Below are 15,364 nucleotides of genomic sequence, written 5' to 3' on the forward strand. Positions count from 1 at the left end.
AGACAGACTAGAAATAAAATAATGGAAAAGATATAGCATGTAAACCTTAATCAAAAGAAAAAGACAAAAAATGACTATGTCAATATCAGATAAAACAAATCTCACAGCAACTACATTTCCTAGTGACAAAGATAGACATCACATATATGTAAAGGATTAATCTACCACGAAAACATAATCACCCCAAATGATAAAAGGATCAATCCACCAGAAATATGTGACTATCCCAAATGTGTATAGACATTTGACAAGTATCTCAGAGCCTCAAAATATGTGAAACGAAAACTTATGGAACTGAAACAAGAAAGTCACAATTTGGAGACTTTACTACTTGCTTCTCAGCAAATATGTCAGTGATGAACTTCAGTAAAGATGCAGTGCCCTTCAATGATCGGTGAAGATGTAGAAGAACAAAACCACACAATCAACCAACGGGATCTAATTGACATAAAAGGTACATTTCAACCAACAAGGGTAGACTACTTTTTTTAATCACCCATGGAAGCCTCAAGATAAAAAATATCCCGACCATAAAATAAACATCAACCAATTTAAAATAATTTAAATAATGCTGAATATGGTCATTGACCATGAGGAATCACACCAGAAATCAGTAACAGAAAGACCACAGGAAAATCTCAAAACTTAGAATTTAAACATTATTGTTTCTAAATAATCCCTGGATCAAAGATGAGGTCTCAAAGGAAACTATAAAAAATGTCAGAGGCCTGTCTTATTTGTATTCCTTAGAAACAAATGTGCTTTGACATAGCTTTGTAAAAACTTTTTTTATACTTGAACTTTAGAAAATTCACCAAATTTGTGCATCAATCTCTGATACTGCCACAATACCTAATTCATAAATTTTGGCAGAATCATGACAAACTCTTCCAATCCATTGGTACAGAGTTGTTTTGTTTTGTGTTTAATTTGTTTTCTTCTTACATCATTCCTTGTTACTTCATGATTCATCTGCCTTTGTTCTTTAACCGATTCCCCTAGCTCCTCCCCAGGTCAGTTTTATTGTGCCACTTTTTCCCTGTGTTTTCTTAGATAATATTGCATGCTTGCTCTTTAAGTCAATAATTCTGAGTGAAGGAGAGAGGTTTGTAATCAATCAATAATGTTATTCACTGCATCCAATGAAAATTCATATTTTTCATCTTCATCTTAGCTAGCTCCTTTCTTGTCACACCCTGCAGCTCAGCCTGGCATTTTCTTCTTATCTTTTATCCTCTGTTTCACAGAGTTCACACATTTCCCTCTATTATGCAGATAGAAACACATCATGAGATGCTCCCCATGAAAACACCCTCTCAGTGTATTCAATGTTCTCCTCTCTGTGGTTGCAGGGCAGGGGAGATCAGTCCTTGTTCCATACTGTGTTTGATAACTGGCTTTGCTGTTCTTTTGTTTCTTACTCCTTCTTGATTCCAGCAAGGGCAAGCTAGTACTGATGCTTTTCAGAATCCTCCCTTACCAGAGTGTCCCTTTATCTTCACTTGGGTACTGCCAGATATTCTGTCTCAAATATCTCCAAAGTTCTCAAGAGCATGATGAAGGTTATACATGCCAGCCGATTTTCAATAGTCAATGGCTGTTCATTCAGTAGCTCTATTACAGATCAGAGATTTTCCCCCTGTTCTCATGCTCATACTCTCTCATTATGATTTGGAGATTTTAGCAGGTTTCTCGTTTCATCAAAAGCAAAGCAGGAAAAACTGTCATGCATGTCATCCATTGCTCCCAGGTTCATTTCATCTCTGCCTCATCATCCTAGCAGACGACATGCACCACCCTTCTTCCTCCTGGGGTTTGCAGCATACTATTAAGTTGTGGCCCTCCAGAGGATTCCAAAAGAGATATACAAATGGGGAGAAAAGAAAGACAAGAGCTCTTTCTTGTTCTAGATGCAGGACAGTCCTCCCCTGGAACCCAGTAGCCAGGCATCTATCAGGTCCCTTCTTAACAGTGAGAAGGTGAGTGTGGATATCTCTAAACTGACTCCTAACTTATGCTTCTGTCAGTTTTCCTGCTTCGATGGTCAAAACATGAATCAGCTGGGAAGTTTTTCAGTTTAACACAGTGGTTCTCAAACTCGGTTATAATTAGAATCACCCGAAAACACTAAAAATGCCTGCTGTTGAAGACTTACTCCAAATCAACTAAATCAGAATCGTTTTTGGGTTGGCAACAGAAATCAGTATTTTTTTAAATGCTCAGGTGATTCCAACGTGCAGACGGTTTAATGATCATGGATCTAGCTTGCTCATGACATTGTTGAGGTTAATTCCTCTCACGTGGCGGCATTTCATTACTAGCATTCGAAGGGTTGGATGCAATTTCAGTAAGCAGTTGAAGCAATTTACCTTTTACAACTGCTATCGTCACCACCCACAATCACAGCCAATAACACAAAACAAAATAAATACTTTATCCCCTTTTATTTGGGGGATAAAGTATTTATTTTAGGAAGACATAGTTAGGAAGACACTAACTTCCTCTATCAGAGGAAGATACCTTCTTACCTACTTAAGAACTATCTATCTAATCTGTTTTCACTTATTCTGTTAGTCCTATTAAAACAAATTTCCACTTAGGTTCACTATTTTATATCTTTAATATTTTAATAACATTATGCTAACTTAAAAGATCATAATGACGAAAGTAGCAAGTATGTATTTTGCTGCATATTTATCTTTATTTTAGAATGTATCATAATGGAATGTACTACAGTAACCCTATAATAATAGTGCAAAAGCCAATTCACTTAAATGACATTTTTATTAAATGCCTATGAATAAAGATTTTAGAAAACACAAACATCAGTAGTATAAATACCTTCATGAAGTGTTTACATTCTTATTAACAAAGGAATGTAAACAAATAATGATAATGTAAAGTATCAACTACTCTAATGACTGTCTTAGTCTGTTTTCTGTTGCTATAATAGAATATCAAAGACTGGGTATTTATTTATTTATTTATGTATTTATTTCGAGACCGAGTCTCACTCTGTCACCCAGGTTGGAGTGCAGTGGCATGATCTCAGCTCACTGCAACCTCTGCCTCCCGGGTGCAAGCAATTCTCTTGCCTCTGCCTCCCAAGTATCTGGGATCACAGGCACCCACCATCACTCCAGCTAATTTTTGTATCTTTAGTAGAGACAGGGTTTCACCATGTTGGCCAGGCTGGTCTCAAACTCCTGATGTCAGGTGATCCACCCGTCTCAGCCTCCCAAAGTGCTGGGATTACAGGCATAAGCCACCATGCCTGGCCATGAAACTGGGTAATTTATAAAGGAAAACAATTATTTCTCGCAGTCTGGAGTCTGGGAAGTCCAAGGGCATGGCGCCAGCAATAAGTAGCCCACTCCTGAGATACTGGCATTCATTCATTCGTAAGAGTGGAGCCCCCATGACCAAAGCACCTCCCAAAGGCCCTTCCTCCCAACACTGTTATACTGGGGACCAAGTTTCCAACACACAGACTTTAGGGGGACACATTTAAAGTACAGCAATGCCCTAACACAGTGTCTGGGAAATATCTGCCATTACATGAACGCTTGCTAAAAAAAAATATATGGATGAATTTTATAAGCAAATAACTGTGGGAGAAGAAAGAGAAGACACTAACTCATCCTGCAAGGGTGGTGAGTATTTCAACAGAGTGATGTCTGAGATGGGCTTTGAAAGTTGAGCAGAAATGCTTAAGGTGATGCAGAAGAAGACAGGTAGTCTCAGCAGAGGCAATGCAGCTACCAGGCTCACAGGGATGACAGGCCAGTGATGCAAAAGCCAGCTGCACTGAGGGGAAAGCAAGGGGCCATAAGGAAGAGATAAGACTGAAATGGTAGGTCAGGAGCAGCCAGTGCATGCAAATTTAGAAGTGTGGTCTTTATCATGAACACATATGTGAGGCATTAACCGTCCTGAGTATTGGGCAAGAAGGGCGATGTTAACAATTTTAGACATACTTTTCCCGAGAAATGTCAACATCTTGATTGTGACTTTATTGCTGAATCAATGTAAGTGGAATCTTGACAAAAATGCTTTCAGAAGAGAGCAACCAGAATAGAAAGATGCTCAGACATGGACTATCATCAAAGAGTTACACAAGGTCATCTGTGATGGGCATACCAAATTGGATTTGTGTTTTGTTTTCGTGTTTTCAGTATTTCACCCTAGCTGGACATTGCTGGGAAAACCTAAAAGAAAGTGAATGAGCAAGCCATGTAACTATGAGGGAGCGAAAACTCCAGAAAAGGGAACTGTGATTTGAAATGGGAGAACAGGTGGCATACTTAGTAGACAGCAAGGAGTCAGGTGTAGCTGGAGTCGAAATTTCAGCAAGGTTGTGAATAAGTGGTTTGAGATGAAGCTGGAGAGACTACAGGGCCCAGGCCAGGGAGGACCTGTAGGTCATAGTTAGGAATTTTTTTAAAGAGACGTAGGTAGCCAGAGGGGATGCTGTGATCTGACAGATACATTCCAGGGGTGATGGTGGGCACTTATGCAGAGATGAGACTTTTAGGGTAGGGAGCAAGGGCGGCCCCAAGGAGACACAAAATAAGCTGGTGCAAGCGTCCGGGGTAGGAGTGGATGGTACCATGGGCCAGGTGAGCAGTAGTAACATACTGAAAATATGCACATTCAGGATTTCAAGGGCAGAAGAGATGAGATTTGCTGATTTACCAAGGAATATTCAGGACAAAACACAATCAAGATTCGGATTTTGGCCTCAATGGGCTTTAAGTTTCCTTGAGATTCTGAAAAATATTATATGACATTAAGTGTGACTAGGTTACTGATGTGAGCATAAAGAGGGAAAAGAGGTCTCTGATATGAAAATACATTTCATGTTCTTTTCATCCCTTACATGTACTCCCAAATCTGTGCCTGCTGTACTTGCAAAACTCTCCCTCTTATCACCCAGGAAAGTCTTGGCAACTTTTGCACTCACGAAGTAGGAAACACCCCAACTACAGTCATGCTCATGCAGGAGGAAATGATTTGCCTTGGAGATTCACTTCTCAAACCACAGCTATTTGGTCTAGGCCAGTACCAGCCTTCCAGTACTTCAGAAACTGACTCCAGTTGAATGGTTATAATATTCAGATTTACAATGAGTTTTACGTTAAAAATTAAGGGCTCTGACAAGCTGCAAATTTACTCAGCAGAGAAAAATGGCCAGCCTGGGTTCTAAGAAAATAGCTTCTTATCAAGTGGCCTGCATCAGGGTTCAGAAATCTCTTATATTAGAATGTGTACATTGCTGAAACCCCACCAAAAACCACTGTGATGAGAAGTATGATGTATTGTCTGTGTAGTACAATGATCCATGCATTTACCTGGTATAGCCTGAATGTTCCCTGAGCCTGGTGCTGTGGGACTGCTGAGACCAACCATGAGCAAGAAACAGCTTCTGCTTTCATAGGATTTATTGAAGTTTCACATCAGGGCAAGTTTTTTGTTTCACTATAATGATTAAGCTAATAGTTCTAGCTCTGTCCACTTCCCATAGGAACAAGCAAGCATCAAGGGATGCGATACAATATTTTCATCGGAGTCCTGCTCCTGGGAGTTCTTTATCAGTATTTTGATAATAACTCCCAACACATCCTCCTGTGGTACTATATATAGCATATTCCCAATTTATTGCACAAGCCTTCCTTTCCCAAAATGATGCACAAACAAGTCCAACTGGAATTTATCTGTTTAGTCTCAAGTTTTTAAAATAACCTCTCTCTGTTCCATTCCTTCTACTTTAATTTTCCGTTTCTGAAACACCATTGAACTGGCCCTCTGGAGGTCAGCAGCAAAACCTCTTCATTCTCCTTCTGCTGGATGACCCTGTAATATTTCATTTTCCCTGCCCATCTGCTTGAAATTCTGCCCTCCCCTGGCCTCCACGCTAAGATCTTCCTACCTTGAAGGCTGCAGAATATTTATCCTCTTCCCTCTGTTCTACCCGTAGCCCTCTTCTGTTCTGTATCTGTGCCTGATCCATGCAGGATCTCACGTTACCAACACCTTTATCTATCATTTGATATTAAGGTTAGAACTTAGGTTCCCTATGACTATTCTACTGAACTTTTCTCTCCAGTTTTCTGAATTCTACTGCACATTTTCATCTATATATGTGAACCAAACTAGCACCTCTGATCCTGCACAAATCACCTTGCCCCTTCCTTGAAAACATCTCTTCTCCCTGACATTTCTTATAATATCAGTATTGAACATTTGCTCTAAAATGCTCATATTTATATTTTAGTTTCTTAATATCTTTTTTATTCCCATCCCTAGTACCTCAGTCTTTTCTCCCATCTGTCTGAAATTTATCATTTTTTTTCCTCAGGATTCATCCTGGCCTTGATCTCAAAATTGTTAGCAGTTACAATAGGTCACTGAATTACAACCAGTCCTCTCCCTTTAATCAATGACTTCCAGATTATTCTTCCTAACATATTACATAGATTATGTCATTCTTATTCTCACATATTGGTAAAACCTGTCTATCACTTACTAAAGTCCATACTCTTCATCATATCAGTCAAAGCCAAGCAGCATTTGATCTTAAACAATTGTTCTGAAGAGATCAACAATTATCTATGTTCAGCTTTATCACGAGGTCAAACCAGACTCTTCCATATACCCTGAACATACCCTATGATTGTTATTGCATTACTAAGACCCAGAATGGCTTTCTAACCTCAGTTAAACTTCTGCTCATTGTTCAAGTTCCATCGTTAATAACTTCCCCTCTATGAACCATGCTGTATTCATGCCCACTAGAATGACATCTCAGTTTGATGTAGTAGAAAAGCAAAAGTTTGTTATCAGCTAGACCTAGAATCCAGTCATGGCCCCATTATTACCTTGCTCAAAGCCATGGCTGATAGGTGATGTTTTCCGAAAAGCAGTTTTCCAATCAATAAAGTAGGCAAATATTGTCCATCTTACAAAACTGACATAAAAATTAGATGAGACCATGGATGTTAAATATCTAATGAAATTCTTGATGCATTTCAGACATTTGATATATGTTATTCTGCTGTTCCTACTCTGTATGACTACTGTACTATTTTTGTACTTCTCTTAGTTATGGACATTTTAAATTTTTTATATTACATATTATCATTTCAAAATAATTACAGTGCCACAAAATAATTACATTTACTTTGTTCGAAACCTGGTGTAGAAGGAAAAACAAATATGGTATGATTGAAATAAAGTGACAGCATATTAGAAAAATTGTTTAGTGTAGGCCGGGCGCGGTGGCTCAAGCCTGTAATCCCAGCACTTTGGGAGGCCGAGGCGGGTGGATCACGAGGTCAAGAGATCGAGACCATCCTGGTCAACATGGTGAAACCCCGTCTCTACTAAAAATACAAAAAGTTAGCTGGGCATGGTGGTGCGTGCCTGTAATCCCAGCTACTCAGGAGGCTGAGGCAGAAGAATTGCCTGAACCCAGGAGGTGGAGGTTGTGGTGAGCCGGGATCGCGCCATTGCACTCCAGCCTGGGTAACAAGAGCGAAACTCCGTCTCAAAAAAAAAAAAAAAAAAAAAAAAAGGAAAAATTGTTTAGTGTTGATTTGTATGTCAATTAATGTTTCAACAAATACATTTTGAGAATACGTTGGGGTGGACATGGCCTGTTGTTGCTTATACTTCTTGTTTCTGTCCTCTCTTTAAAAAAGAAACTGAATTAAATTAACAATTTATAATTTATCTCACCCAAGTGAAATAAATAAATATTCACTTAAACCAATAAGTTAACTCTGGATACCAGAAATGGACCTGTGCCATTTACCAAAATAAGAAAGCATAGATAGTGAATCAATGATCAATATAAATAATTGTTGAATTGAGGGCTCAGCATAAATCAAAATGTGATGTTCATCTTCCCAATGATAAGACAGAGGGACAGTCTGTATTCTCAATAACAGTATTATATAATATTGCCTTTAAAAAGTAAAATTTTTCTTGCTTCTGTAAGACATGAAGTCACAAAACAATTTTAGGGGCAAACTCTCAAGTCACATTTTGTTCCCCTCATCCCACAGATGAGGTCACAAGTTCAAGAAGGTAAAGACATTCAATGACACACAAATAAAGGCAAAGAAAGCCTATGACTTTGTATTGTGTTTAGACATGGATTGGCTGCCAAGTTGAAACCTTCTCATCGCTCCTCACATTTCTACTCAGAATCTTTTCTACTTCCTTCACTTTTAAAACATTGTCTTTTGAAAGTAGTGAATTAAAATGCATGAAAAATAACATTACCATATTGTCTCCAGTCCAGAGTAGGGGGTAGGTGCTGCCACAAAATAAGGTTGTTTAGATGATTTAAGTAGGAAGGAAGGGAATGAAAACCCTTCTGATTATACCACACCTAAAAAAAGAAAAATAATTTAATGGCTCTCATGAAATTAGTTCTTAAGTCTGTTTGTCAGCTATTCTGGGGTATAAGGAAGATATGTGTCAATTAACTTCCAAGGCACCTGAGTGCAGGATTCAAAGTAATGTTCCTGCATGGCTGACAGTGAGCAGTCAATTCCAGTCTGCTAATTTTATATTTATCTCAAGCATATAATTTACCGCTAAAAATAGATTAATTTTCCCCAGAACAAATGTGGATGTTGCTCTATAATTATATTCTTACAAGAAAAAAGGAACCAAACCCCATCATTTTTTTCTTTCTCAGTTAGTAAGCTAATGAAATTTGACCTGCAAATTAAAAGTGTGGAAGATGATCAGAAAAAAAATGATTACTTTCAAATTAATAACTGAACATGGAACATTATTTCTCAAAATAAACTGAACTGAACATTTGCTGAGCATGGAGAATAAAGTAGCACGTCTGAAAGGCGAAAGGTGAAAATAAGAGAAAGACAATGTTATTAAAGCTGGAATAAGAAGTATCATAAAAAACACTAATAAAACCATCATTATTTATATTTCGAAGTATCAATATTTTAATAAAAATGAAAAATATATTCTCAATTTGAAAAGCAAGTGTCTTCAAGAAGTATGATGAATCCAACTGATGCATTTTGATATTAATCCAATTGACTGAACAGCTCATTTCTCTAGAAAAGGCTGCCTTTTGTGACAGACAATCCACTTGATAGAATTAGAGCTCCCCCACAGAGAGTTAATGCTTGGAGAAACCTATTCAAGTTTTCATAGTTTTTGCAAACTTTGGACCAAATCTCAAATCCCTTCCAACTTGAGGGCTTCCAATCAATTATCTTTCCACCCCTTCATGCTATAACGAATTATTTTTTAACCAGAGTCCTGTGTGGCAGCTATTGTGTTCGTGGAAACAGCTAAATAATAAAATATTGATTATATAGCTAAAAAACCAAAAACAGAAAAAATAAAAACAAAACCCTGTTACACAAGACAATGTTCCCCAATTCTTTCTCAAACAGTCTGCTTCTTCAGGCAATTCAGAAAGCAGATCCCATCTTTCATACCACACATTTTTAAATATTTTCTTAAGTTCACAGAGAAATCCTTGCCAATCATTATTTTAAACCTTAGGGGGAAGAAGTGCCACTTGAGACCTACTAACTACAGAACTGAGTGTTCAAAGCTATGCCTAAACAGTGGGATTTTGTGACCAAAAAAAAAAATATATATAAAGCAACATAGACACACAATTCTCCAAAGTAGGGTAAATTCCAAGTTCCCTTGATGGAAAAGTCAATAGTGAACTGAAGGAGCTAATGTCATATAACAGAGGTGTGTCCATGTCTTCCACCCATACAATTCTGTACTGTCACCCTCTGGGGTCTCACCCATGCCACCCCACCCCCTCACAAATACATGCACAGGCACTAGCCACATTTCTGGAAATGACAGAAACTTAGGATTCCGGTGAAGGCAAGAGACAGGCTAATGTAGCAGACAAGCCCACCGCCTGTGGAAAGTCTAACCTCCCACTAGCCCTGTCTGTGACCTCGTTCTCCCCCAAGAATCAATTCCCTTAACTGTTCAAATGAAGGGAAAAAATAAGAGAGACAATTCTTTGCCCTGAATTAAGGTTTTTCTAATTTTGTTTTATTGTTTGTTTGTTTTTTTTTTTTTTTAAGTAGAGTGATTTAAAAAATAATAATAACACCACATTATAGTACAGAAACAAAAGCAGAGCTTCTTTGGCAGAATGGAGCTGGAAAGACAGGAGGCTGCCTGCTCAAGCGTCCCTCACCTCACCCCTTGTAGACTCTGGGACTTCTGGTTCTATTTTGTTTTGTTTTGTTTTGAGACAGAGTTTCACTCCTGACACCCAGGCTGGAGTGCAAATGTATGATCTCGGCTCACCACGACCTCCACCTCCCAGGGTCCAGCGATTCTCCTGCCTCAGCCTCCCGAGTATCTGGGATTACAGGCATGAGCCACCATGTCCAGCTAATTTTATATTTTTAGTACAGAGAGGGTTTCTCCATGTTGGTCAGGCTGGTCTTGAACTCAGGACCTCAGGTTACTTGCCCACCTCGGCCTCCCAAAGTGCTGGGATTACTCATCCCAAAGTGGCGTGAGCCACTGCACCTGGCTGAGACATCTGTTCTTGATTACATTAAGGGCCCTAGTTTTTCACCATCCCTGTGTCCACATGCTTTGCTATATGACTTTCCTGCCCTCCCATTCTAATGCTGTGCTTGACCATGTGACTTGCTACGGCCAATAGAATGTGGCTCAAGCAGAGGTTTGAGAGGCACATGTATGTACTTGAAGTCTCCCGTATGCCTCTGCTATCACCATGGGAGCATAGCCAGGCTAACCTTCGGGAGGATCAGGTGCAACAGTGGAGCGGAGACCTCCACAGTCATCCCAGCTGAAGCCAATGGCCAGCCAACCACACACATGATCGTTCCTGGCAAAGATCAGCCCAGCCCAGCCTGTATTAGCAAAACCTCACAGACCCATGAGCTAAACAAATGTCCATTGTAGAAGCCACTGAGCTTTGAAATTGTTATAGAGCATTAGTGTAGCAACAGAATACCAATACAGTAATTTACACTGGAATGGGGTATTACTGTACGAAATCTGAAAACAGGTGGCATTGCTTTTGAGACCAGCAAGTCGGGGGACAAAGAGACAATTATAGAAGCCTGGAAATACATGATAAAATATTTAGGAATACTGGGGGGAAAAAAATAATAAAAAAAACCGAACTGCTAAAGATAACTGAAAAAATGGTGATGCATATTACAGTGTGAAAATAGTAGGTAATATGCCACCTATACTAACTTCAAAGATGGAAATGCTACCCAATAGACATCTTGACCTGGAGAAGATCTCTAGAGAGAATGTTGAAAGACATGGCTTCAGAAGAAAGGTCATGTCAAGGGTGCAATTATAAGAACTTTGTTGAGCTCTTCAAAGAACAATGCTGCTAAGGGATCCTCTCAGGGGGACCCAGGGCTTTTAGGAACCTAAAGGGTGTTGTCCTCTAGTACTCTGCCCATCCCAAAATGCCACTAATTAATTTTAGAGAGGGCAGCATATCTCAACAAGATCATGAGAGTGGCTTGTGGACCTCAGAGAACTAGAAAGCCCAGAGTGCTTTATAGGGAGCTATATCAAGAAGGTTCCCCAGGCTGAACTACATCTAAAATGTAAATAGCTCTGAAAGCCCAGCTGTCCACAGGCAGGAAGCAGGCTGAGAGCTGCTCAAAAGGCATATTTTCAAGTATCTTCACACATAGCATGGAGGGCAATAGAAGGGGAAGCACCTGGTAGAGTAAAGGGTCACTGCAGATGATAAGCTGGGGAACATTCCCAGGATGCAGAACCAGAGCCTGGCTAAGGAGCATCCTAAATTCCCCACAGCTAGCAGAGCCTGGCACCATCTGCTATGCACAGCCCACAGCAGCACAATCCCACAGACCCACGAGCTAAGGGCATGTTTATTATCAATGCTACTAACGGTTTGCAGTTGTTTGCTATATAGCCTCATTTTGGCAATAAATGATTGATTCGCAGAGTTCCAAAGAACAGATTTTAAAATGTTCTTGAACTCCTGATCGGTTCCTTTATAAATTGACCTTTACTTGGGAAAGGTTTTACAAATTCTTTAAGTAATGAATGCATACTTCATGATGATCTTAAAGTTAGCATTCAGGACTTAGCAGAGTTCAAAGGAAAAGCTTTTCTTTCTTTTTCTCCCAAGAATGGTTTTCTAAAAATGGACTGTGTTCTGAAAATAAGCTGTGGGATTTCCTTCCCTACCTAGAGTCATAAGTCAGGAAGTGATAAAGTCCAATAAATGAAATAGGTAGTTAATCTTCTTTTAGGAACATATTTTCACACCGCAAAACAATCCTTTCATCTCAGTAATAACAGCCCCTCAGAAAAGTAACTAAGTAACTGTTAAGAAGAAAAAAAAAAAACCCTCAGTGGATATTCAAATGTATAAAATTCCATGGGAGAACAGAATGTATGCAAAAAAGCAAAAGGGACTTATGTTTTGGCTTCTTTACTGAAGTGTATAAATTTTAAAGAGTGTTTTGATTAAACAAGCTAAACACTCAAGAGGTGAATGATAGAACTCATAAAGGTCGCGTAAGAGACATTCTACAAGATAATGAACCATACATTAAGCCTATTCATATGCAAATTTTTCATTTTTCCTTCAAAGAGCCTATGAAAATCATATCTATGTCAATGAATGTAGCCTCAAGGCTGAAAGAAAAAGCTGGTCATTAATTACAAAAAGATAACCGCAGTCCTTTGATGCAGTATCAGCTGCCAGCTGATGGGTATTTCAAATAGCAGATTGCCCTTTATGCCCGGCAGCAATGTTGGATTCCATGGCTTGCTGGAGAGGAGCTCAGTCCCCAGAAGGTCAGGTATAATTCACCTGCATGCTTCTGTCTATCACAAGACACATAAGTAACATTAAAAACTTCAGCAATCACTACTCAAACATGTCCGTGCAGAAGACTCATCTAACTAAACAAAGACAAAAAGTGAGAGATGTGAGGGGAACACACAAATCCCCAGACACTCATCAACTAAACAAGAGATCCATGCCTTGAGCACTTCAAAGCAAAGGCACAGCTGTCTCCTATGAATACATAAGAAGGGTTTAGATTGGGATGACTAAAAAGTTCACCTTTCTTCTACAAAAAGGAATATTCATAGAGGAAATGAACAGATTCCTTCTACTAACTAGGTATAATTTTATAATGGCCACATAATGTCTTCCAATACATGTCAGCAAATATATTTTATTTTTCTATCAAGTTATAAATAATGATATTCTCATATCGAGCTTTAAATCTTCATGTGTGCTGCCTTTAGAAGGAAGAGAGATGTGAACAAATCTCAGCTGTTGGAGAAATTTCTGAATCGTCCACACTGTGACTGAAAATTTTTCTCAGGGATTACATTGTAATTTATGACTTAAAATTCTGTTTAGGGATTACATTGTGAATTGACTGTCTCATCAGGGATGACACTGTGAAGTGCCTGTAAGAACTTTTATTTCACTGAGTAAACCTCCAACATGTGCATGTCTTTATCTCAATAAACTTCAGGTTCACATGAACCATGAAAGTCCCCACTGCAGAAGAGAGAGCATACCTTCCTGGGCTCATGGAGATTGTTCTTGTCCCCACAGTTCCACAATGAGTAGACACAACACCCACACCCTACAGCATGAAATGTCTATACTGATGTCCCAACAAGAACTTGCACTCACTCTCCTGCAGTGGACTTAACTTCCTTCCATAATCTACTCTTTTCCAGTTTCTCTCTCAATCAAACACAATACTATTTCTCCAGTCATGGAGAATGAATGCCTTGAATCTTTCCACTCTCCTCATTTTAAGGTAGTGTTGGCTATTTTCCTTAAACAACACAACCTATTGGGTTCACCATTTCTGTATTCCTACTGATGGATCGAGGCATTTTCCTCTGTTCCAGTCCTCATTCCCTCACTGAATAACCCCCCAACCTCGTCTCTCTAATTCCAAGGGGACCATTCCTAATTCATAGGAATAATTCTGGCAGGGATTGAAAATTCAGAACCCCTAAGAGTAGCTCTGTGTAACTGCTGCTTTCTTTGTGTCATCTCCAGGCCTATCTATACAACATTCCGGAAGATGAGGCATTTACGTTCATGTATGGAAGAACTCACTGGCCAGCAAAGAAACTAGTGATATTTCCAATTATCACAACTATGGATATCTTTTAAAATAGAGTTTTCCTCCACTTTATATCTATGAGGTGAAGTCCTGTCTTAACAAAAAGCAGAAACCTATTTGCTTTATTTCTAAAGAAAAACAAGTCATTTTCTTTTCAAGACACTGTTTACATATAATTTTTCTTAATGCTTAGTAACAAACGCTGGCATTTAATCTGGTCCTTCCCAACCTTGTGCTCAAAAAACATATTTGAACGTTGAGTTTTCCTAATTGCTTTCTAAAACAGAAAAAATAAATAAAAAGAATATGATTACCTTTGCCAGAGTTTGGGGTTTTGATATGTTTGTATATGCACCTCCAGCTTCACTGGGGATTCGTACTCCAAAAGACCAACCTCCAAGCCTGTTAACAATGAACACTGTGTTAGCGCTTCAACCACAGAGTACCAGGACCTCTAACCAGAGGGTGTTCATTACTAACCCCAGCAGGTACAGCAGTCTTAGGACAGTAGCCAGCTGAGCATCTGTGGTCTGTGACATGAACACACAGGCAGAGATGCCGTGTTGATGGAAGTTGCCTAACTCCCAAGCCAAGTAAAATGGAAGCCCCTGATAATTGAGAGGGTCTGGATAAGGCTGGTCACATTAGAAAGTGTACTTGTCACACCTTACTGTCTTGTTAGGAAATATATGCTGTGTAACAGAGGGCTTGACCATCAGCACTGTAATTATTTTAATAATTAATAGTCATTTCTTCTACAAATCCACTATTCAGAATTTCTTAGACTAGGCACAGTGGCTCATACCTATAATCCCAGCACTTTGAGATGCCAAGGCAGCTGGATCACCTGAGGTCAGGAGTCCAAGACCAGCCTGGCCAACATGGAGAAAACCTGTCATTTTTTAGTATTTTGTGAAAATACAAAAAATATATATATTAGTTGGGCATGGTGGCAGGCACCTGTAATCCCAGCTACTCGGGAGGCTGAGGCAAGAGAATCGCTTGAACCTGGGAGGCAGAAGTTACATCATGCCTTTGCACTCCAGCCTGGGCATCAGAGCAAGACTCTGTCTCAAAAATAAATAAATAAATAACGGATTTCTTAATAGTGGACATAATCTTTTGAGCCACTCTGGTTTGTCTTCCCTCCTCTATTTCTTTAATATTCTACACAAATCTTCCTGGTTCAGGAAGGCATTCCAGAC

At 39.2% G+C, this 15,364-nt stretch overlaps 1 protein-coding gene across 1 annotated transcript in view; it reads right to left on the bottom strand.

Moving 5' to 3' along the window:
- Positions 1–15,364, bottom strand: part of ABCA13 (ATP binding cassette subfamily A member 13) — a 427,963-nt gene that overhangs the window by 120,221 nt on the left and 292,378 nt on the right. Inside the window, exons 47-48 of the mRNA XM_074379707.1 lie at positions 14,474–14,561; positions 8,287–8,395 (exon numbers count right to left, since the gene is read on the bottom strand). Of these exons, the coding sequence (XP_074235808.1) occupies positions 8,287–8,395; positions 14,474–14,561 (197 nt within the window). The remainder of the gene's footprint in view (positions 1–8,286; positions 8,396–14,473; positions 14,562–15,364) is intronic.

The sequence above is a fragment of the Saimiri boliviensis genome, chromosome 10, assembly GCF_048565385.1.
Source record: "Saimiri boliviensis isolate mSaiBol1 chromosome 10, mSaiBol1.pri, whole genome shotgun sequence".
NCBI lineage: Eukaryota > Metazoa > Chordata > Mammalia > Primates > Cebidae > Saimiri > Saimiri boliviensis.